The following is a 20,232-nucleotide window of genomic DNA, read 5'->3' as shown; positions in this document are numbered from 1 at the left end:
CGACACAGGCGCGAGAGTCACGGAGTATATCAACAAGTTCACATCGAGTCATCTTCGTCAGGCGCGGAAAACTTAAACCGTCGGAGTCGGGACAGATGCGATCCCGCGAGTACCGACCATATCCACCCAAGAGTCTCACTGACTGCGATGGATGAAGATGACGGTTGGGAACGTGGATATGGATTGGATCCAGCTCGGGAGCACGGGGTATCACGTGCAGGGAAGCTCCGGTGACAAACAGACCAAACATCCTGCAAGCCCCCGCATCCAATTTCCCCCCGCGACGCCTTTGCTTTGCTCGTGATAAGACATTTCCGTTCTCTGTGATACCCCCTTATACCTCACACAATGGTAAGATTGATTTTTTGCGCAGCCGATCATTCTGTAGCTATGATCAGAACCTAACTTCCCTCTCTCTAGGCTCCCACAGAGTCCAAGAAGCGCCTCGCGCTTGCCATCATTGACTTCCTCGGTGCCAGCTTGAAGGATGGCACCCTGACCGCCGATGATGCCGAATCCATCGAGATCGCCCAGTCCTGTATCGCCGATACCTTCAAGGTTGATCCCTCCAACGAGGCTGCTGTGAAGGATGCCGTGGGTGGACAGTCCCTGGCCAGCATCTACAGTGTCTACGAGAAGCTTCGCAACAAGCCCACCGGCGACTCTGCCAAGTCTGCCGAAAGCCAGAAGCCCGCGGCTGGCGCTCCCACCCCCGAGTCCGATAAGCTGAAGTCCGAGGGTAACGGTGCCATGGCCCGCAAGGACTACACCACCGCTATCGACCTCTACACCCAGGCTCTGGCTATTGCTCCCTCGAACCCCATCTACCTCTCCAACCGGGCTGCTGCCTATTCCGCGGCTGGACAGCACGAGAAGGCGGCCGAGGATGCCGAGCTCGCCACTGCTGTTGACCCCAAGTACTCCAAGGCCTGGAGCCGTCTGGGACTGGCTCGTTTCGACCTGGCTGATTACCACGGTGCCAAGGAGGCCTACGAGAAGGGTATTGAGGCCGAGGGCAACGGTGGTAGTGAGGCCATGAAGCGGGGTCTGGAGACTACTAAGCGCAAGATCGAGGAGGCCAAGCGTAGCACCGAGCCTCCCGCTGATGCTGTTGATGATGCTGCTGGTGCTTCCCGTGGTGGTGGCGGTATGCCCGATCTCTCTTCCCTTGCTAGCATGCTCGGAGGTGGAGGTGGTGGCGGCGGCGGTATGCCCGACCTTAGCTCCATCATGAGCAACCCTATGTTCGCCAGCATGGCCCAGAACCTGATGAGCAACCCTGACATGCTCAACAACCTCATGAGCAACCCCCAGCTGAGACAGATGGCTGAGAACTACGGTCGTGGCGGTGGTATGCCCGACATGTCCTCTTTGATGAGTGACCCCAACATTGCCGATATGTAAGTGACATGGCATACCTGGTCTACTGTATTGCAACTAACATGTATCTCCCAGGGCTCGGAACATGATGGGCGGTGGTGCCGGACGTGGAAACCAGTAAACGGGATATCCTATATGTGTTAGTGTTTCGGAGCTTTATTTGTTCATTTCATCAAAAACCATTGTCGCGCTCTCGATCTCGTATACGTGCAATGTATGATCATCTTAATTATGGAAGCGAATAGACACACCGCTATACTTGTCTGACAAATCTGTCTTGTTATGAGGAACATATTTCTTCGTTTCACAGCTGTATTTACAAAAACTCATAATGATCCACTTCATGTCGCCAGATTCAGGCCACATAACACCTAGACTCGCTTATCAAAACCACCAGAGAGGCCTAACGGCCACTCAACATTAAGGAACAAGACAACAAGCACTGAGCCAATGCAAAGATTTCATCAGAAGAGTGGAGGGTGGGGTTGCAAAGCGAGTAAACATGACTCCCGAAACGCCCGAATGGAAGCACAAGGCCCACTGCGCAGATGTATATATATGATATACTCTTTTAGCGGACGCCAGTGAAGCTGGATCGGAGTCCAGCAGAGGGTGAGTGAGGATATCACAAAAGTGGGAGAAGGATGGTAAGAAAGGCGCCCAGCGAGATTAATCAAGTTACTATCACAGACGGTTCCATGAAGCGCCAGTTCCGCCTGGTCTCTATTTTAACAAAAATCAATATTGTACAGTCGGATGATATCAAAACAATCGAGAAGAGAATAGAGGCATGTCATAGACCAAAATCAAGCAGGTGTTGTGATCGTTGAGCGTCGAGGTAGGCGAGGGAGGTGTAAGAAGGATATTTCGAATGGCTTAGATGTAGTCACGAGCGGCCTTCTGCAGCTCGATCAATCTCCAACCCCGGGTCTCCGGGTTGTTGACATCCTCGGGTATCCGTGTCAGACCGATGGCGTAGGTGACCAGCTGGACCTTATCCTCCATGCCGGCAGCCAGCTCGCCCGTCTTCACGTTCTTGTAAACGTGAACCTCCTGGGAGCGGCAAGTCACAACGAACACGGGGATGTCGCCGGGCTCCAGCATGCGGGCGTGGGAAACATCAACGCCACGGACATCGAGGATACGGCCATCCGACTTGAGGCCGGCAGTAGTGTACTGCTGGGCAAGAGCAGCGTAGACATGGAACTGAGCATCGGAGAGCCACAGCTTCAGGGTCTCAACGTCTCCCTTGACGTAGGCGTCAAGCACTTCGGGCAGGATGTATTCACGCATCTCTCTGAGGAAGGCTTCCATCTGGAAGTTGGGGTCCATCTCACGGAACTTCTTGATGACACGGGCGGTCTCGTTCTCGGCGAAGAAACCAGCAACACGGTCGGAAATGCTGCGCGCGGTGCTGATCAAGGGGTTCTCCGACTCCTCGTAGGACTCCTTAAGGGTGAAGAGCTTCTGCATCATAGGGTTGGAGTCCTTAAAGTCGCGCCACGATTCCTTCCAGGCAGAGTCCTTGTGGAGGGTGACATGGGTTCCGGCACTAGAGTGGATAACTGTTAGAGAGATCTTTGACATAATTTACTGAACATGACTCACTTGGGATCCTCAACCATCGGCTCGACACGGCGACCAGCCTTGAGCTCAGCCTCTTCACGCAGCTTGCGCTGCTTCCGACGCTCCTCCTTCTCGATGTAACCACCGTAGCGGGAGCTGCTACCATCATCGATGGCATTCTTCACACCACCCACGGCACTCTTGTAAGCCTCGGTTTCTCTGACAGGTCTTGTGACCTTCTCAATACCAGAGCCAGTGACGTTGACACCCTTTCTGATACCCTTGACAACAGGAGTGTTCCAGGTCCATGCGGCACTAGTGCCAATGGCCTTTCCGGTGGTCTTGATGGCAGTCGCAGTCTTGGAGGTGGCGGCTCCAGAGGCGGCTTCATAAGCGGCACGAGCCTTCTTGATGTTCTCGTTCTCGGAGAACTGGTGAGCAGACGAAGCAAGAGCCTTTGTCGACTCATTCCACTCCTTCGAAGCCTTGAACTCCGTCTGGAGAGTCTCTCTGAACACCTGCCAGGGAGTCTTGTCACCATGGGGTGGCGGCGGAGGCGCATCCTTCTTTCCTTCCTTCTTCGACTCCCCTTCGCCCTTCTCCTCTTTCTCCTGGTTGGGCTCTTCCGACTGCTTCTCCTGCTTTTCTTGTTGCTCCTGCTTATCCTTCTGCTGCTGCTGTTGCAAGCGAGGGGCGACGACGTGGAAGGATCTGGTCAGAGGGAGAGCAGCGAACGGGGAAACGAGTTGAGAAACGGGACGGTCCGCGCGCTGGCTGTTCAAGAGGGTGTTTCGTGATGTAGCGTAAGAGCAGGACTGAATCAAAGAGCGCTGGGACACAGCAGCGGTCTTCAGAGTCGGCACCTGAGACCGTAGGGTGGCCGCCCGCGCGGTGACCGACATCCTGGTAGCCGAGATCATGCTATGCGACTATTAAAACAAGAACCGAATTAAAACCAAGGAAAAGATAAGATCTGCGTGTTCGCCAACCCCGAAGATAAGGTGGGAGGACTGAGTTGAGGCTGAGGTTGAAGGGGGAGGTGAATGAGGAAGAGCGAGGAAGCGATGTCGGCAGCTGGTGTCAGAACGAGCGAGAAGGGAAAAAAGTTGAGATGCTGGACGCCAAGCCCGTCGAAAATTCGGCCCTTTTCCGCCGCCCTGTCGTTCCGGCCCAGACTTGCGCCGCATCTTCGACTTGGAGCCACCTCCGGCTATTTGCAATCACGACAATTTCCATTGTCCGTCCGGAGTTGATTTTCATCTTGCTCCGCGTTCAATAACGTTGGCTGGTATATCGGTCACGTTCGGTCCTTTCACCCGCAGCTGAGCCGTACCTCCCCGGCATCCTCCTCGATTGACGACACCGCAAAGATGAACTCGACATTCGTTACTGCCCTGTCGAGGGCTCTGCCTACCGTTGGCCGCTCGTGTCAGATCCGTGCCCCTGCTTTTCGTCTTACGAGACCCCTCTCATCGACTCCCGCAATTCTCGAAAGCGCAAAGGATAAGACCCGTCAAATCGAGAGAGAGATTCTGAACACCCCTGCGGAGAAGCAACCCGCCCAAGAGAATGCATCATTCTCTGCGATCACCAAGATGATGCAGGGTGAGAAGGTTCGCTCAAACCAGGGCGTGAGTCGCGACTACTCCCGGATGGCCGAGAGCCTGGAAGCAGAGTTGATCAACCAGCCGTATGCCGATCGGTCTCCTCCTTACCACCTACATGTCTACTGCCACAAGCACAACACCATTATGACATTGACACGGCCGAATGGAGACCCAATGTTGGCTAAGAGCTGCGGTCACCTTGGATTCCGCAAGTCTAAGCGTTCGGGTTACGAAGCCGCCCACCAGCTGGCGTCGCACGTCTTTGGCCAGATACAAGAAAGGGGCTTTTTGTTGGAAATCAAGCGCTTGGAAATTATCTTCCGTGATTTCGGACAAGGCCGTGAGGCTGTCACCAAGGTTTTGCTCGGTAACGAAGGACGGAACATCCGCGGCTTAGTTTGTCGGGTGACGGATTCCACCAGACTCAAGTTTGGTGGTTCGAGAAGCCCCAGGGTTCGCCGTCTTGGTTAAGGGGGTGCATTCTGTTGACGAAGTTTGTTATGTCGTTCTGACGCGGGTAGAAGTGCTTTGCTAGAACGTCTGGGACAAGAACACGGGCATGCTTTCATGATACCTGATGATGGGATGGGATTGATCAGAGATGCCCCGGAATAGGTTCTTCTCAGTCCAACCATATGGCTACCCTACACTGTATCAACTGAACCGTTCTTGTTGGGTGGCAATAGTTCGGGCAATGGTTCAGGGTTCAGGGTCCAGCTCCTTTTCTCTATTTGTATACTAGCCAGCCTGTTCCCGGCATATATGGGATTATTTTTTTTTAGGATGCGAGTTTCTACGGGTGCAATGTATATCAATTCAAAGTTTCTCCTAGCAAGAATTTTATGAATGAAGGCGTGTAGTTGGGATCTCCATAAAAGCGAGGCAGGCTGAGATCTAGGCCGACCCAAAGGGGGATAGCGCGAGGAGCTCCCAGGACTGCCACTCCGAAAGCTGTTGGCTGAGATCCCCCTCTTGTCCTCAACAACTCCCTCACTCTCACTCGTCGTTCAGCTTATGCTTCTAGCCCTGTCCATCGTGACGTTGACTTCTGTCTCTTCCGACTGGTTCTTTGCGCTTGCTTCCTAAGCTCTTTCGTTGAGACTGCACTGTATCCGATTACCTGCGGGCGCATGCGCCGGAGCTGCTCCTCTGCGACGATCGAGCAGCGGATCCCCCCCCTTCGAGACCGGTCTAGACGGCTTCATGAGTGCCTGTGATTCTGTGTTGGGCCGTCGTCCAAGACCGTTTGGATGCACCCTCTAAATCCCTTTCTCCGTGCCTTCTTCCGAAGCACAGTTCCGGGGCAGTGTATACCCACCGAGAATCATGTATGTCCCGCCAACTCTATCGGCTTCGGTCTGAGCCCAGCTTCTGACATGCCAACTTTAGGTCCTCCTAGTACCTGTCACGGAATCGCTGGTCGGCTCGCGTGACCGCGAGTCATCCCTTTACTACTCCGATCTCGTCGTATCCGAAGAATTCTTGGGAAGCCATACCTTGCGAATACCAGTGTCCACCGGGGCCGGCGGGGGAAAGGATGACTCAAATATACGAGATAGCCGGGGCAAGGCCAAACAAGTGACGACGGTCAACGGGCGCACGGTTATTATCAAGGAGAACTCGGTGTACAGTAACAAAGGTGGGAAAGCGTCCGGCTAGTCTCCTGAGTGGCACATGCGCTGACCCTTGTATTTAGGCTTCAAGTCCCTGAGCCAAGCCCAGCTGTTATCCGATGCGCTGTACTACAACAACAGCAACGATTCTCAACCATGGCTGATCTACTACATCTCACGGCCGTTGATCGGCTCATTCGATCCCGGAAAGATCGTCACTGCTGTAGTGCCGGGCATGCTACCAAAGCGCGATATCATAGGCAACGGCATGAAGTCAAGCGAGTCCGTTTCGTCGCCACCGAAGAAGGAGATTAAGACATTTGGAGAACTCCTCGCGCACTTCCCGATGATTGCCCGGCAGATGCAACCTGGATTGGAGAGATTGTTCAAGGAATTTGGAAAGGAGCTGGGGAAACCGTTGCCACCTCCGCCGTCTCGTTCGCCCCTCATATTCGACGAATACGAACGGAAGCAGAACAACAACGAGATAACCGCCGACGAATCTGCTTCTATCCGTAGCTCAGCTTCTCGCAATAGGGAGGGCCTACCCTTCAACTCCGAAGAGTACTTCGAGGATGACGAGGATCTGATGCGTCGAAGTCTGGAGACAGCTGTTACTGCCGCAATTGACTTGTTTCGTTTAGTGGATAAGCAGCAGCTGTCTTTTCTAGGTGCCACCACCGATCTAACGGGACCGTTGGTGGAAAGGCTCATCGAGCGCTACGTCGCTGAGCAGGTGCACGAATCTCTTCTCTTCCCTCGTCTTTGCAGTTTCCGCCAGCCAGAAGACGCAGAGCTAGACTCTAGGATTCGTTACATGGAAAACATCGACATCTCGCAAGTGGGCATAGTTGTCGATGGTGGACGAGAGGGTAAACGGGAATTGCTACAGCGCATTGGGAGAGCAGTGGAAGAGTTCCGCAAAATGCTAGACGCCAAGTGCCCCCATGACATGTTGAACACTCTACTTCAGACAATCAAGCTTCTGTCTTATCCAGGGAATTACGATAGAGCGGGGTCTCTTGTATCGGAAAAGCAATACGCGCCGGTAACGATCAACGCTGATATTTTGGTTTCATTGCTGCTGGTTGTGGTCATCAGATCCCAAGTGAAGAACCTGCAAGCGAGGCTGATGTACATGCAACATTTCATATACATCGACGATGTTGACAGTGGTGAAATGGGCTATGCACTGAGCACTCTCGAAGCTGTTCTTACCTACCTGGTGACTGATTCTGCGGGCCTTCGGCGAGCCAGTATTCGGAACAGGCGCTTATGGAATGCAACTAAAGGCGGACGTGTCGTGGACATGAAGGCCATATTAGAGCCAAATGGCGATCAGGAGTCGCTAGACGAAGTCCCATGTGAGCCCGAAGAAAGAACTGTTGCGTTTCGGACGCATGATGAGGATAATCTTTGTCAAAGTCCACATGAGCCCTTGCTTTTGCAGGATGCACCGTTCGAAATGAATATTCCTAGTGGGACAGCACATGATGAGGAACCCTCTGAGCCACCTCCCCTTTCTCATGTGTTTCCTTTCCAGACGTGGACGAACACGACCCCCCCGAAAGAGATCCGACGCCCTGTGAAGAAGGTTTCCATGGATGTCCGCAGCCTGTCTGAATCATCTGGGATATCTTTGGCTTCCCGGACAACGGGAATGGGCTCGATTTCAAGCGCGATTGAGGGGGACAGTTCAATTGAGACATTGACGAAAACGCAAGATCCTGCAGGCGACTCGATTCCGATGATGGCCGTAGAAAGCCGCCAGCCAGACGCCTTGAAATACCTGCTGAGCCTTCAAGATTACTATCCGCTGGCGGATATTCTCGAGGACACAAATACAAATGGAACCACATTACTTAGTGCTGCTGTTCAGCTTGCTCATGTCGAAATGGTGGACATTCTATTGAACTTCCTATTCAGTTCAACGGATAAGCACACCATTGCATCGTACCTACAAAAGTCAGACATGCATGGGCGTACGGTTGCACACTACCTCTTCAGCACGCCATCGGTAATGCATAGGTTGGAAGGACTGCTGCCGTGGTGTCAACGCGACAAGCATGGACAGACGCCACTGTTCGCTCTATGCAGGTCTTACGATCACCCGGACTACAACTCGATGGTGAAAGAAGCACTCACGGCCGCCCAAATTGCCCAAAGTGATGGCAAGCCCTTGCGCCTCGATAATCATGTTGACTCTAGAGGCAATACATTGTTGCATATCGTTAGCGATCCGGAAATTACCATCCGCCTCTTGCAAGAATGTGACTGTGATCCAAATGCAACAAATGATAAAAGGTTCACTCCTCTCATGATGGCCAGCAAGTACGGCCGCATCGATCAGGTCAGGATCCTTTTCATGGACCCTAGAGTTGATGTTCACCTGAAAGAAAGCCGTGGTTTGACTGCTGTCGAACTTGCTAAGGATGATGAAGTGCGCAATCGCATTGACGATCTCATCCTTCTCTCCAACCCCCCATCAGCCTACGACGAGCAGTCTGGTCGTGTCACGACGGTGGTGCGCTCATACTTTGTTGAGGATGCGACAGTGCGCTTTGTTCTCAAGTCCGGTGCCCCGAACCCAACCATCAACTCAGCAGAGTCCCGTCCTGCGTCAGGGACAACCTTCACAGTCACCACATGCCGTCGCACGTTCTCTGACTTCGAGAACCTTGCCAGGTGCCTGTCGATCGAACATCCGGCTTCCTATATGCCGTCTCTGTCCGACTTCCGTAGCCCTTTCCAGATTCACTCCAAACCGTCCCGCTCTGTGCTCCATGACATGCAAGAAAAGCTTGACAGGTTCCTCAAGGTCTTGCTCACGCATCCAACCTTCGCCACTCACGAGATGCTGTGGGAGTTCTTTCTGGTTCCCGAACTGCAGCCCGAGATGATGGCAGACCGCTCGCAGCGCAAAGCCCAGGTTCTCACGGAGTCCATCAACGACGACTACGAACCTGTCACACCCGAAGGCATGCGCGAGACAGAGCAATTCGTCTCTCACGCCCAGGACATGGTCCGCGCCGTCCACGTCAACACTCGCAGTCTGCTTCGTCGCGGCCACGCTCTCCAAAACTCTGCATCCGACATTGCAGACGCCGTGGCCCTCTGTGCCTCCGTTGTCTCAACCCTCAAGGAACCGACCAACGCTCTACCAGCCTCCTATGTCGATGCGTTCACCCGCTATGCAACCCATCTCTCCACTTCATCTTCCGACTCTTCTCCTCTCCTTCAATTCCTCACGGCCCTGACCTCAATCGACAACACCACAACCGCCATCCTAGCATCCCTCTCTCGTCCCATCTCCCTTATAAACAACCTTTCATCCACAAACAGAAACCTCTCCCGCAAGCGCTCATCTCTCGTATCCTCTTCTCTCCCCCGGAAATTCAACATCAATTTCCCGGGTCTCGAAGAATCCCGCCAAAAGTCTGTCCGTGACCTCGAAACCAAGATCCAGGACTCCGAACTCCAGATCGCTCGTCTCTCCCGCGAAATCACCTGGAATAAGGATGTGGTTGTCGGCGAACTAGCAGGCTGGACCACCTGGCGCGAGAAAGTCGGACGAGATGCCATCCGCTCCTTCGTCCGAGCAACCTTAGTCCGAGAACGCGAACGAGGGAATCGCCTAGAGCGGTGTTTACGTGGAGTGCGTGAGATGCGATAGATCTGTTCACTTTCATTTATCCATTCACCCTGTTGTATCATCCTATTATTATCTACAAATCATGCATGTACGGCGGTGCGGTGTATTTGCTTTTCTTCTTCCTCCTTCATTTGAGTGCGTTTTGCTTTACTCTCTTCACCTGGTATCTTTCATTTCATCATCCTGGTCGTGTTATAAATGGCAAGCTCTGTAGACTTATTATTGATTGATTGACTGATTGATTGATTGACCGGTGTTGTGTGTGCTGTGTTGCCATTTATGATCTTGGTCTGCTCTTTCACGTTGTGTTGTGTTGTGTTGGTTGGTCTGGTCGCTTGTCACTCGCTTGTGATGCGTCTAGAGGACTGCTTAGCTGCGTTGTTAACCTAACCTATATTCATATACTACTAATATAAATCCGACGATGTGATGATATGAGTGGTCTTATTTGTAGGAGTGGTGGCTTGTTTAAGTACCAGTAGTGCCGATTGGCTTTCTCTTAAGCTGGGTTGTTATGGATGATCTCTTTGCTTTGGGAGCATACTAGATGGCTAAGGCGGAAGGAATGCGGTGCTGCTTGCTGCCTTGGATATATATTATGTCTCGGTCTTTTACTGGGCCTTAGCTTTTCCTAATATTTGGATTGCACTGGTTTTGGATTGGAAAGTTGGGATATGAACCCGTATTCGGTAACTTTTGGCTATTGAGAAGGTGCATGGCCTCCTATTACTTCGGTCTCGAAGAGCAAAAAGGCCTCGTACAGCTGTTTGTATCATGACGAGAAGAAATATTCTATAGAGACAGAAAGGAAAAAAGAAAGAAGACAAAAAGTCCCTGACTTCCAATTCCGGCTTGGAAATTACAACTCCTAGTCGGATGTGACTATACCAAACACGTACCCAACAAGCACACCATCCCATAGTCCTGTAAGTCAAAAGGAGAAAAGAGGAGACATTGTTCTTTGGATTGCTGGAAGTTTAAACAAGCTGTTACCACTAGCGGAGTCACGCTTGCTGTTCGACGGGACATTACCGCCCTCATGTTCGACGTTCAAAGAAGTCCGCTCCAGGCCGTAGGCTGGGTCTGTGTGGTGTATCATCGGCTTCACTGAGAATGCCCTCAAGGGTGACGGTACGACAACGATTGATCTGGCCTTCGAGCCATGACGTTCGTGGCGGGAACGTTTTAACGCGCTGGCTGGACGTTCCGGTATTGCGTTCAACTCAGTTGTAGAGCCTGCATCTCCCAGGGTAGAGCTGGGCGAGTCGAGCGTAATCGTAGAGACGCTTTTGCTCGTGTGATAAACTCTCGTCACGGAGGGACCGTCTTGTTCAATGAGATAGGTCGAAGATGGCGAACGACTCCTACTGAACATCAAAGTCTCTCGGCTTATCTGCTTGCTGCTCGTCGCAGTCATTTTGTGGCCTTCCTCGAGCAAGGTGAGAGCAGAGTAACCGGAGTTTGCATAATCTTGCTTTTCACGTTTGTGTCGCTCCCAGCTTCTTTTAGCCTTCTTGATGGATAGGATAGCTAAGAAAGTCAAAGCCATTACTGTGATGGCTGTAAATATGCACGCGGCAGCAATGGAGCTTTTCTGGTAACTCCAATGCGGTATCCAATTCCGATTCATATACGCTGGTCTCCGAGGGTCTGCACGTAGGTTCACCAGAGATATCCCAGCCTGTGCTGCACCGTCCTCATTTGTAGCCATTTCCTGCGATGAGGTGTTTGAGCGAGTTGCAAGCTGGGAGTCTCTGGCATAATCAAGACCATCAAGAACAGTGTCTAGCCGATGTTTGACGACCTCACTGTTCCTGTTCCACAAGTGCATGCCCCCATAGCCTCTGTTTAGCGGGCTATAGGTGCTTTCCAGTATCCCGGCAGATGTTCGTGACTGCTGCCCCAGAGCCCTTCTGGATGTGGTAGTGGCCCTTGAGGGCACAATAGAAGCTAACAGCATCAGGAACGCGGGGCTGTGAAGCAAAGAGCTGTGTAGTTTGCCGGTTTTCTTTCGGTGCAGGCAAGAATGTCTAATAATGGGACGCGTGATGTGTATAAAGATCGAAGGTGCAGTACAACTGTTCGATGACGGTAGCTTGTATATTGATAATCGCTGCCATTAGAGCAAATGCGTCGAGTCAGTAGCATTTCAGGAACGTTTTAGAGTGTCAAAGAATAAGTAATCTGTCCGTTGCAGCACGGCTTAAATGATATCGGCGAATAATAGAGGCAACTGCTCTGAGAATCACGGCTGGGTTGTGGTTTCCTAGACTCAAGTATAAATGTGGAACCTAAGGTTAGCATAGTAGCGCCTGAAGAGGGTATTTTTCTCTATTAGTGGTACGAGTAGTAAGCTTCTCATTCAGTTTCCAAAATTCATAGTATGAACTATATCATTCAAACATCAGGTGAAAGTCCGGTGAACAATGAGTATAAACCGATATATATAGTTGGCGATATACTGTGCTTTTGAGGCAGCGAGTATGTACATCATACTACAAGAGAGCCGCCAGGAATCTGCACAAGTTCCTGACACACAGGGATACTAAATTTCAATAGTAAATCTGATGACATGACCCTCGATGGAGGAATCAACTCAAAAGTGAAGCCATCAACAAATCCCATATATCACTTCGCACTCATGTGACATGCCGCCCTCCCAATAGCGCTAGTCCCGAAACAGATCGACGTCATCAGCACCGCCACACCAAGCCCCATCCACCGGCATGATGTCATCGCCAGGGTCCCAATGTAACAGAAAGTATATATAAGTAATGAAGGGTGCCTGTCAGGCTTATCTCCCACTTCCAAACCCAAACTTATCTATCTCCACTTACTTTTCCTATTACTCAAAAGAATCAAGAATTTCTCACGACTTCGAAGATACAAAGCAAACTACCATCATGCCTCTCGTCGTCCCCGGAATCAACAACACCTCTGGTGGTGCCAGCCAAGAGGAATGGCTCAACAAGCTGGCAGGCAAGAAGCTCACTGAGTCGTCGAGTGATGTGACTGTATGACTCTCTTCCTTCTTCTTGAGCTAAATGTTGCTGTATCTTGTGTGTGTGGGAAACGTTTTGACTGATGCTAACGTATCGTGTAATATAGTCATTTGCGAAGAAGGACCTCCCCCAGCAACACCGTGTGCTCAAGCCTGGTGATGCTAAGACAATGGACATGAGGCCAGAGCGGTTAGTTTGCCCCTGTTGTTATATGTATACTGTCCAAATGCTGATGGATTTGTGTCTTAGGATGAACATCCACTTGGGTGACGATGACACTGTTCATGATGTGACCTTTGGCTAGAGGGTGATACTTGATGTCTGGATTACGACTTTTAAAGATGTGATGTGACTTGTTACGATATTATGGGACGATACTTTATGTACTATTCTGAGAGGGATCTATTGAAATAATGTTGTTCGTTATAGTGTGGCATTCTGTCATCTGCTTGAATGATGTAGTCTTCCATTCTACCGAAGCACCAACATACTGTGATGTGAACCGAAGAACATTATAGCATTCTATCAGACGGCACGGTGCAACCTATCTCTTTAGTAAACTTCAACAATAGCCATTTACTCTAGCTTCCATCTCAGCAACGTCAAAGAATGTTTCGGGAACACAAATTGTCCCTTCGCCTCCCCTGTACTCTCGGTCACAACAACCTCCTCTTTGCCGTTCATATTACAAGCCTGGACACTCTCTCCAGTAACAGTAAAGATCGAGATCGGCCCAGACGGCCCATCAATGTTGCTCGTGATATCCTTTTCCTCGTGAATATTGACCACCGCAACATTCACATACCCATCCTCACCGAGGGTAGCGCTAACATCCAACCAAGGCGTATCTTTGACTCCGCGCACCCACTTCGGAGAAGTTTCCCCTTCATAAGAAGCACAAGATAGATGCACACTGATAGTCCATCCCCGCATATACTTCGAGAACAGGTACAAAGGCCAATAAGTTGTCTGCTTAATGATGCCATCCTTGCTTGTCATGAGTGGGGAGATGACATTAACGCTCTGCGCGATGCAAGCCATGCCCAGGTCTTTGCTTTTTCTGACAAACACATTCAAGTAAACGGCGACTGCTAATGCGTCGGAGAGAGTGTAGGACTCTTCTGCACCCTTGCTGCCCTCTGCGCGAATGGGATCCCAGACGTTCCATTCGTCGAAGCAGATGGTGGGTCGGTGTTGGTCGGGTGGAACCCCGTTCTCGATCCGGGCGAGATCGATTAGAGATGAGGTGATTTCGATGGCACGCTCTGCGGCTAGTGGGGCGGTGACATTGGGGAGATGGGAGGGAGAGCTTGTGTATAGATGGATGCTGTGCATGTCGATGAGAGGTACGGTGCTGGTAGATAGAGGGGAGTGTGCTGGGAGCAGGCATTGCTTGAGGGTGTAGTAGTCCCATGAAGCTGTGCCGTCTTGTCCACAGAGGACCAAGATCAGGCTGGGGTCAAGGAGCTTCAAGGCTATAGACCGTATCAGTAGGTGTTTATGAGAAGAGCAACGGATGGCTTACCCTTGGCCCATTGATAGGCTTTGTGAGCATATGCTTCCTTGGTCATCTGTTCGACCTGCCAGGGACCCCAAGTCTCGTTGCCCAGGGCCCAGTATTTGACCTGGAGCATGAATGAGTACATAGGAAGCCTGAGGAATAGGGTATTCGGGATCATACATTGTATGGCTCCTCGCGACCATTCTTCCGCCGAAGGTTAGCATAGTATGTATCTTTAGTACCGTTACAGTACTCGACCCACGCCAGCGCTATACCAAAGCCCATTAGTGATGTGCCTTGTATAGAGATAGGATAAGTTACCTTCGTCAAGAGTACCTGGTTATACGTCAGCGCTTGTGTTTCAAGTAGAACGGATCACATTACCAGTTCCAAAGTTCAGGCAGAAGTAGGGCTCAGTGCCTAAAACTTCGCACCATTTCAGGAATTCATCAGTGCCGAACTGATTGGTCTCTGTTCCCAACCATGCCAGCTCAGGTCTATAGAAGCAGCGAGATTAGCCTTACAACATCTGTAAGAACGAAAGAAAATATTTACTATCCCAGGAGGGATTTAGCAGCAACGGAGTTAAAGCACATGTACGAGGCATATGTGGAAGGCCAAATGATCATGTGGACATACCTAGATGGCCGTTTCTCCTTCGGCCCAACCCCATCGATCCAATGATAAGTCGCCATGAAGTTCCCACCGGGGTATCGGACGACAGGGATGTTGAGCTCCTTCAGAGCTCCGAGGACATCCTTTCTGAAACCATTTTCGTCGGACAGTGGATTGCCTGGATCATAGATGCCCCCATAAATGCATCTGCCCATGTGCCTAACGATACGTGAGCTCACTGCTAAGTTGCTCACAAGGCAAATGAGTCTTGGGCAGTAGACCTACTCTGTAAACCCCGCGTAAATATTCGGATTGATCTTGGAAAGACGCCTCTCTGGGTGGATGGAAATACTAGGCGCATCCTGGTCACTAAGCTTGGTGAAGGTGGTCATGGCGCGAATGATTTGACAAGGTTCCAAGTAGGGTAAGTAATAACCTAATCTGAATTGGTATAGAGGAAATCAAGACGGTAAACTCTACCAGAGAGGATTTGTCGAAAGCCAGTACGATGGCAGACTAGCAACAGATATTAATGTGCGGGAGCTATTACCTGGAGTCCCGCATAAATCGGGGAAATCCCCTGCGGGGTGATTCCAGACCTGCGACTGACTCTCGTGTGCACCACGCGATGATGGTCTGTTAGGGCGTCGGGAGTGGATGAGATGCATGGTGCTCTTACGCCGTTGGCTTGGGGATCAAGCCGAGGCAACGCCACGGCAATATTCCATCAATCAGCACGCTTGTCAGACGGGAATCTTTTCTTGGTTCAGAAACCGTGCATATTGATACCATTCCCGTATCGACAAAGCGTTACTTGGCTTGACCAGGGTAGTCGCTAGCGATAGGTCACGCATGGCATGTTACTCAGTGGCTTCGGTTGTGTTGAATCCTGAGATTCCTAGAACACGATCCTAAATGGCTTCCTCGCCGACGGCCTCGTTTAAATCTCAATTAACCGAGATGCTCATATCCTTTTCAGTGAGATTTGAGGTTAATATGGCCCATAGAATGGCTATACACGTGGAATGCGCGGCTCAATCTCCAGATGTTCTTAAATGGCCGAGGGTCCTGTACCCCAGATTTGGTCTCCGCATTTCTGTCGTTTAGCTCAGTTTAGTGATCCGAGACACTAAAGCATTAGGAGCGCTTTCTACCATCATGCGTCTCTCCCCAGCATGGTATCAAGTCAGTCAACCTTCTAATTACATGCTAAGAAGTATGGGCTAACTGAGTTTCCAGTTCCTAGTAGGCGTTTTCGCCTCGCTGGGTTCATTCTTGTATGGATGTGTGTATACTCTTCCTCCTTGCTGTGGATCCACGGGGCCTAACACTAGTCTCCGCAGACGATCTAGGTGTGATCGCTGAAGTCATCGCCTGCGGATCGTTCATATCCAGATTTAATTTGAATGACACTCAATCGTGAGTCGCTAGTTCCTGGCATGTTGAAGTGCTCTGACATTTCGTAGTGGACTTGTGGTGTCCATGTTCACTGCAGGTGCTTTCTTTGGTGCAGCGTTTGCAGGCCCTAGTGGTGACAAGCTAGGCCGACGATGGACCATTACTGTCGGTTGTGTTCTCTTCTGCCTCGGAGGTGGTCTTCAGACTGGAGCACGAACTGTTGCTTTCCTCTATAGCGGAAGGTTCTTTGCCGGCCTGGGGTATGCTACTCTATGCTCAGCGACCGTTCAAAATCATGGGTTAATCTGTTTGCAGGGTTGGTTTCCTTACTATGATTATCCCTCTGTACCAGGCTGAGATCTGCCATCCGGACATTCGTGGTCGTGTTACTGCTCTGCAGCAATTCATGCTAGGAGTTGGGTCTTTATGTGCTGCTTGGATCTCGTACGGCACATATATTGGATTCTCCGAAACCAATGACACACAATGGCAGTTACCCCTTGGACTTCAGATTGCACCAGCTGTCTTCCTGGGACTTTTGATCATGCTTTTCCCCGAGGTACGCAATGTCTCATCGTTATCCTGCATTCATGCTGATGAGTAGTAGTCACCCCGGTGGCTCATTGACCACGGTCAGCACGAGAAAGGCCTGAAGACATTGGCAATGCTTCATGCCCATGGCAACGAAGAGGATCCCTGGGTCCGTGCGGAATTTAATCAGATCCAAGAAAGTATTGTCTTTGAGCATGAGCACGAGGCCAAGTCCTACAAGGAGCTTTTTACATCACGGTCGTCCTTCCGTCGCCTGTTCCTTTGTTGCGCATTGCAGGCATCCGTACAGATGACCGGTGTGTCGGCAATTCAGTGAGTACCCCCTATAAATCTATATGATGATAACCCCAAAGTCTCACCACTCATTTGATAGATACTACTCTGTGACCATCTATGGTCAAATCGGCATCAGTGGCGACAAAACGCTACAATACCAGGCTATCAACTCCATCATCGCCCTAGTAGCTCAGTTCCTCTGCATTCTCTTCATCGACCGAGTCGGTCGCCGCTGGACTCTGATCTGGGGTAACCTAGGGAACATGGTAACATTCATCGTTGCCTGCATCCTGTTAGCGCAGTTCCCCCCAGAAAGCCACAACACCGGAGCCCACTGGGGCTTTATCATCATGACTTGGCTGTACAACTTCTCGTTTTCGTGCACATGCGGCCCTCTGTCCTGGATCATCCCAGCAGAGGTATTCGACACCCGAACGCGGTCGAAGGGCGTTTCGTTGGCTACTATGACATCGTATGCATTCAACACAATGATTGGGCAGGTGACTCCCATTGCCATGGAGAGTGTGCGCTATCGATACTACTTCCTCTTCATCATCTGCAACTTCACGAATGCGGTGTTCTTCTGGCTCTTGCTTCCCGAGACGAAGAAATTGCCGCTGGAAGAGATGAACTATCTGTTCTCGAATTCTCCGTGGATTGTGGCGGGAAAGCGTAAGGGGGATTATGTCCCTCATGATTTACAGCGGAGGCTTGAGGAGGAGGCGGAGAAGAGAGAGGTTTTTGCTACTCACAATGAGGTGAGTTGAGCACTGGAAAAGACGGAAGAGAATTGCAGGTCAGCTCGTTATGTCTTCTGTTTTGATCAGAGGGTTGAGTAGGAGGCATATGTTCTTACTGGCACTAAATCATATTGATCGCAACGGTAGTTGCGTAGTTCGCACTTGCTCGGAATTAATGGAGTGCTAAGTGAGCATGGTGAAGTGTAATTCTTGAAGCGAACAGACTCGCGTGGTCCTCCTAATTTATCATCAAGTACTGTAAGTCTCGGTATTTGAATCTTGATACACATGAATCTCAAGCCTACAAATATTGTAATAACTGCCATTTCTGAAACCTAGCATGTACTATTATAAGATATGCGATATAGATAAGACCTAAATGCTTTTAGTGATCCAAAGGCCCCGTTGCTGATGTTCCAGTGCAAGCAAGCTAGTATCCCTCGAGCCCAGAGGGACGAAGCATCATGTACATTTTAATGATACCGCATCAGCAGTCCGCAGGCGCAGAATCTCAAGCGACGGAGAGCACGAATGTAAAGAGCAGGGACACCAAGTGCTTATTGTACAACACATCAAAATCATTCTGAATCTGAGCCGTAGTCGGCTAATCCAAGGGATAACGAAGGTGCGTTTGTTGCTGCGTTCGATGCAGTCTGCTTTGGGCTTGATTTTGAATCCTGTACAGGCTTGCTTGCTCCAGGCAATGCAGCTGCTGGCTTTGACTCTTCCGGCTTCTTTTGCGTTGGCTCCGGCTCGCTTTCATGGTCACTCTTATCGACCTTTCCGGATTCTTTGTCCGCACTTTGTTCTTTCGAGGAGTTTCCAGTAGTGTCACCCCCCAGAGACTTGCGCTTTTTACCGGGTATAAGAAGGTCTTTGCTCTTCTCTCGACGTCTCTTGCGGGCAGGAATCTTCCAGTCCTCTCCTTCAGCGGCCGGTGCGACATCCGCAGATGTATCCTCCAGCAGAGTTTTCTCTGCCTCTTCTCGCTGTCGACGGAACAACTCCAGCTGTTCGGCAGTCTCCTTCTTGACCGCAGCTTCCTTGGCCCGGGTGGACTCCATGATAGAATCGAGGAATTCGACTTCGTCTTCGTCCAGCGAACGGAATTGGTTCTTCAATTTGATCTTCTCTTCAAAAGCTTCCTGCTTGGCCACTTTGCGCGACAAAACACATCACCCTAACATGTCAATCCAAGGCGTCTCCTAGCACACGCGCCTCATGGCATCTCCGCACAATGTGGAGACTCACTTTTGTTCTGCTGGAGTACTTCGTATAAGCTCTTGCCATCTTCTTGCCTCCCTAGCTCTGCTTTGCGCTTCCGCTCCTCCTCGAGCTCATTCTGTACACGACGCCATTCATCGTCGCGTTCGATTGGCTCCTGATTCGTACCGGCGGATACGAATCCAGACGACATGGTGATCTCGTTGGCGGAGGTCACAATGGCCGTGGATCTACAAGAGCCTCCGGCAATGGATCCAATGCGAGAATATTGTAAACGGCGGCGAGCAACGTCACGGGCGGCTTTGCTTTGCTAACTTCCGGCGGCTTCTTCCTTCACTTGTGACCGTTGCCAACCGAGAGCCACAGCAGTGGACCGGCAGAAACAGGCGGCGAAGCAGAGGTGGTTCATGGCGATTGGGCCTGAGGCAGACCCACGCCGGAGCGGCGGAGTTCTGCTGTTTTGGTCAATTTAGGCAAAATGCCTCATTAGTCATCTGAGGGGCTGTGGTTCAGAAGAACCACGCTGGCTAAAAGACCGTCCATATTATCCTCTACCTAGAAAGTCCTACTGTACAGAGTAACTGGGACGACTTTCATCCTGAGTGACCCAGAGTTTGCCTTCCGGTGTCTTCAGTACGTTCTCATAAGTTATCGGCACAATGAGCCCTGGTAATCCGATGTTTCGATTCCCTGAACAGTAGCAGTTCCACAATATGATACAATTGGCTAGGCAATTTGATGCTCTTGTATGCTTTTCTCCAATAGTTTTTAACCTGCTATCAACTCATTGATCTTTACCTACTACTCCCTGAGTGATAGACAGCACTCGGACAACCTCGTTTAAGCGCAACTGACCGATGTCAAGGGCTTCATCCCCGTTCGGGCTCGGTGGTAACTCCTTTGATAACGGCAAAACAGGAGCCCCAGGTTACAGATCGGAAATGACTGAATCCGTAGTTATCGTTGGCTGAAACCGACCTTCCAATGCAGGAGACCCGACCCTTGGGTCCGTCCGCTAAAAGAATGCCTGGGTGATCACTGGCCAGCGATGCCTCTGACGCTCCCCACTATCTCTAGGAGGGGCAGGTCGTGCCCCTCCATCGTCA

General features: G+C 50.9%; 9 protein-coding genes across 9 annotated transcripts; 5 read left to right on the top strand and 4 right to left on the bottom strand.

The window, feature by feature from the left end:
- Positions 1–311: 311 nt before the first annotated feature.
- BO87DRAFT_324154 (putative Hsc70 cochaperone (SGT)) lies at positions 312–1,733 on the top strand. Its single transcript, XM_025620057.1, has 2 exons — positions 312–1,400; positions 1,456–1,733. Exons 1-2 carry the CDS (start codon positions 751–753, stop codon positions 1,499–1,501), a joined length of 696 nt encoding a protein of 231 aa, XP_025485494.1. The 5' UTR covers positions 312–750; the 3' UTR covers positions 1,502–1,733.
- A 500-nt stretch (positions 1,734–2,233) lies between these two features.
- tim44 (protein translocase subunit TIM44) lies at positions 2,234–4,091 on the bottom strand. The gene is made up of 2 exons (XM_025617936.1): positions 2,989–4,091; positions 2,234–2,932 (listed from the first exon to the last, which is right to left on the bottom strand). Exons 1-2 carry the CDS (start codon positions 3,864–3,866, stop codon positions 2,257–2,259), a joined length of 1,554 nt encoding a protein of 517 aa, XP_025485493.1. The 5' UTR covers positions 3,867–4,091; the 3' UTR covers positions 2,234–2,256.
- On the top strand, positions 3,970–5,379 carry BO87DRAFT_372145 (mitochondrial 37S ribosomal protein uS11m). Its single transcript, XM_025622219.1, has one exon. The coding sequence runs from the start codon at positions 4,317–4,319 to the stop codon at positions 5,022–5,024; it is 708 nt and encodes a 235-aa protein (XP_025485492.1). The 5' UTR covers positions 3,970–4,316; the 3' UTR covers positions 5,025–5,379.
- A 167-nt stretch (positions 5,380–5,546) lies between these two features.
- On the top strand, positions 5,547–10,241 carry BO87DRAFT_324147 (putative VPS9 domain protein). The gene is made up of 3 exons (XM_025620056.1): positions 5,547–5,881; positions 5,943–6,192; positions 6,250–10,241. Exons 1-3 carry the CDS (start codon positions 5,804–5,806, stop codon positions 9,837–9,839), a joined length of 3,918 nt encoding a protein of 1,305 aa, XP_025485491.1. The 5' UTR covers positions 5,547–5,803; the 3' UTR covers positions 9,840–10,241.
- A 508-nt stretch (positions 10,242–10,749) lies between these two features.
- Positions 10,750–11,649, bottom strand: BO87DRAFT_296993 (uncharacterized protein; the record flags this gene model as incomplete). The annotated part of the gene is made up of 1 exon (XM_025619009.1): positions 10,750–11,649. The coding sequence occupies one exon, from the start codon at positions 11,647–11,649 to the stop codon at positions 10,750–10,752; it is 900 nt and encodes a 299-aa protein (XP_025485490.1).
- Positions 11,650–12,721: 1,072 nt separating this feature from the next.
- On the top strand, positions 12,722–13,417 carry BO87DRAFT_454791 (uncharacterized protein; the record flags this gene model as incomplete). Its single annotated transcript, XM_025628591.1, has 3 exons — positions 12,722–12,832; positions 12,927–13,009; positions 13,070–13,417. 3 exons carry the CDS (start codon positions 12,722–12,724, stop codon positions 13,122–13,124), a joined length of 249 nt encoding a protein of 82 aa, XP_025485489.1. The 3' UTR covers positions 13,125–13,417.
- On the bottom strand, positions 13,273–15,480 carry BO87DRAFT_372142 (alpha-N-arabinofuranosidase). Its single transcript, XM_025622218.1, has 7 exons — positions 15,222–15,480; positions 14,961–15,155; positions 14,706–14,818; positions 14,643–14,657; positions 14,502–14,590; positions 14,346–14,445; positions 13,273–14,295 (listed from the first exon to the last, which is right to left on the bottom strand). The coding sequence occupies exons 1-7, from the start codon at positions 15,326–15,328 to the stop codon at positions 13,397–13,399; spliced, it is 1,518 nt and encodes a 505-aa protein (XP_025485488.1). The 5' UTR covers positions 15,329–15,480; the 3' UTR covers positions 13,273–13,396.
- Positions 15,481–16,010: 530 nt separating this feature from the next.
- Positions 16,011–18,100, top strand: BO87DRAFT_324137 (sugar porter family MFS transporter). The gene is made up of 7 exons (XM_025620055.1): positions 16,011–16,121; positions 16,176–16,221; positions 16,280–16,355; positions 16,403–16,594; positions 16,650–16,893; positions 16,942–17,198; positions 17,260–18,100. The coding sequence occupies exons 1-7, from the start codon at positions 16,095–16,097 to the stop codon at positions 17,927–17,929; spliced, it is 1,512 nt and encodes a 503-aa protein (XP_025485487.1). The 5' UTR covers positions 16,011–16,094; the 3' UTR covers positions 17,930–18,100.
- A 123-nt stretch (positions 18,101–18,223) lies between these two features.
- Positions 18,224–19,277, bottom strand: BO87DRAFT_372141 (PSME3-interacting protein). The gene is made up of 2 exons (XM_025622217.1): positions 19,154–19,277; positions 18,224–19,058 (listed from the first exon to the last, which is right to left on the bottom strand). Coding segments are annotated over exons 1-2 (579 nt in total). The 5' UTR covers positions 19,155–19,277; the 3' UTR covers positions 18,224–18,480.
- Positions 19,278–20,232: the final 955 nt, after the last annotated feature.

The sequence above is a fragment of the Aspergillus neoniger genome (genome assembly GCF_003184625.1).
Source record: "Aspergillus neoniger CBS 115656 unplaced genomic scaffold BO87scaffold_1, whole genome shotgun sequence".
Taxonomy (NCBI): domain Eukaryota; kingdom Fungi; phylum Ascomycota; class Eurotiomycetes; order Eurotiales; family Aspergillaceae; genus Aspergillus; species Aspergillus neoniger.
The sequence above is the reverse complement of the archived record's forward strand: the minus strand, read 5'-3'. Positions and strand labels throughout refer to the sequence as shown.

Bases quoted from the DNA above. Each gene is read 5' to 3' on its own strand.
- tim44 (XM_025617936.1), bottom strand. From the start codon at position 3,866: ATGATCTCGGCTACCAGGATGTCGGTCACCGCGCGGGCGGCCACCCTA. The intron at 2,933-2,988 runs GTGAGTCATGTT...TATCCACTCTAG, and splicing joins CCGATGGTTGAGGATCCCAA to TGCCGGAACCCATGTCACCC.
- BO87DRAFT_372142 (XM_025622218.1), bottom strand. From the start codon at position 15,328: ATGACCACCTTCACCAAGCTTAGTGACCAGGATGCGCCTAGTATTTCC. The intron at 15,156-15,221 runs GTAGGTCTACTG...ACGTATCGTTAG, and splicing joins ATTTACGCGGGGTTTACAGA to GCACATGGGCAGATGCATTT. The intron at 14,446-14,501 runs GTATGATCCCGA...TTCATGCTCCAG, and splicing joins GTCGCGAGGAGCCATACAAT to GTCAAATACTGGGCCCTGGG.
- BO87DRAFT_372145 (XM_025622219.1), top strand. From the start codon at position 4,317: ATGAACTCGACATTCGTTACTGCCCTGTCGAGGGCTCTGCCTACCGTT.
- BO87DRAFT_324137 (XM_025620055.1), top strand. From the start codon at position 16,095: ATGCGTCTCTCCCCAGCATGGTATCAA. The intron at 16,894-16,941 runs GTACGCAATGTC...GATGAGTAGTAG, and splicing joins TGATCATGCTTTTCCCCGAG to TCACCCCGGTGGCTCATTGA. The intron at 17,199-17,259 runs GTGAGTACCCCC...CTCATTTGATAG, and splicing joins ACCGGTGTGTCGGCAATTCA to ATACTACTCTGTGACCATCT.
- BO87DRAFT_324147 (XM_025620056.1), top strand. From the start codon at position 5,804: ATGCACCCTCTAAATCCCTTTCTCCGTGCCTTCTTCCGAAGCACAGTT. The intron at 5,882-5,942 runs GTATGTCCCGCC...TGCCAACTTTAG, and splicing joins GTATACCCACCGAGAATCAT to GTCCTCCTAGTACCTGTCAC. The intron at 6,193-6,249 runs GTGGGAAAGCGT...CCTTGTATTTAG, and splicing joins CTCGGTGTACAGTAACAAAG to GCTTCAAGTCCCTGAGCCAA.
- BO87DRAFT_324154 (XM_025620057.1), top strand. From the start codon at position 751: ATGGCCCGCAAGGACTACACCACCGCTATCGACCTCTACACCCAGGCT. The intron at 1,401-1,455 runs GTAAGTGACATG...TGTATCTCCCAG, and splicing joins GACCCCAACATTGCCGATAT to GGCTCGGAACATGATGGGCG.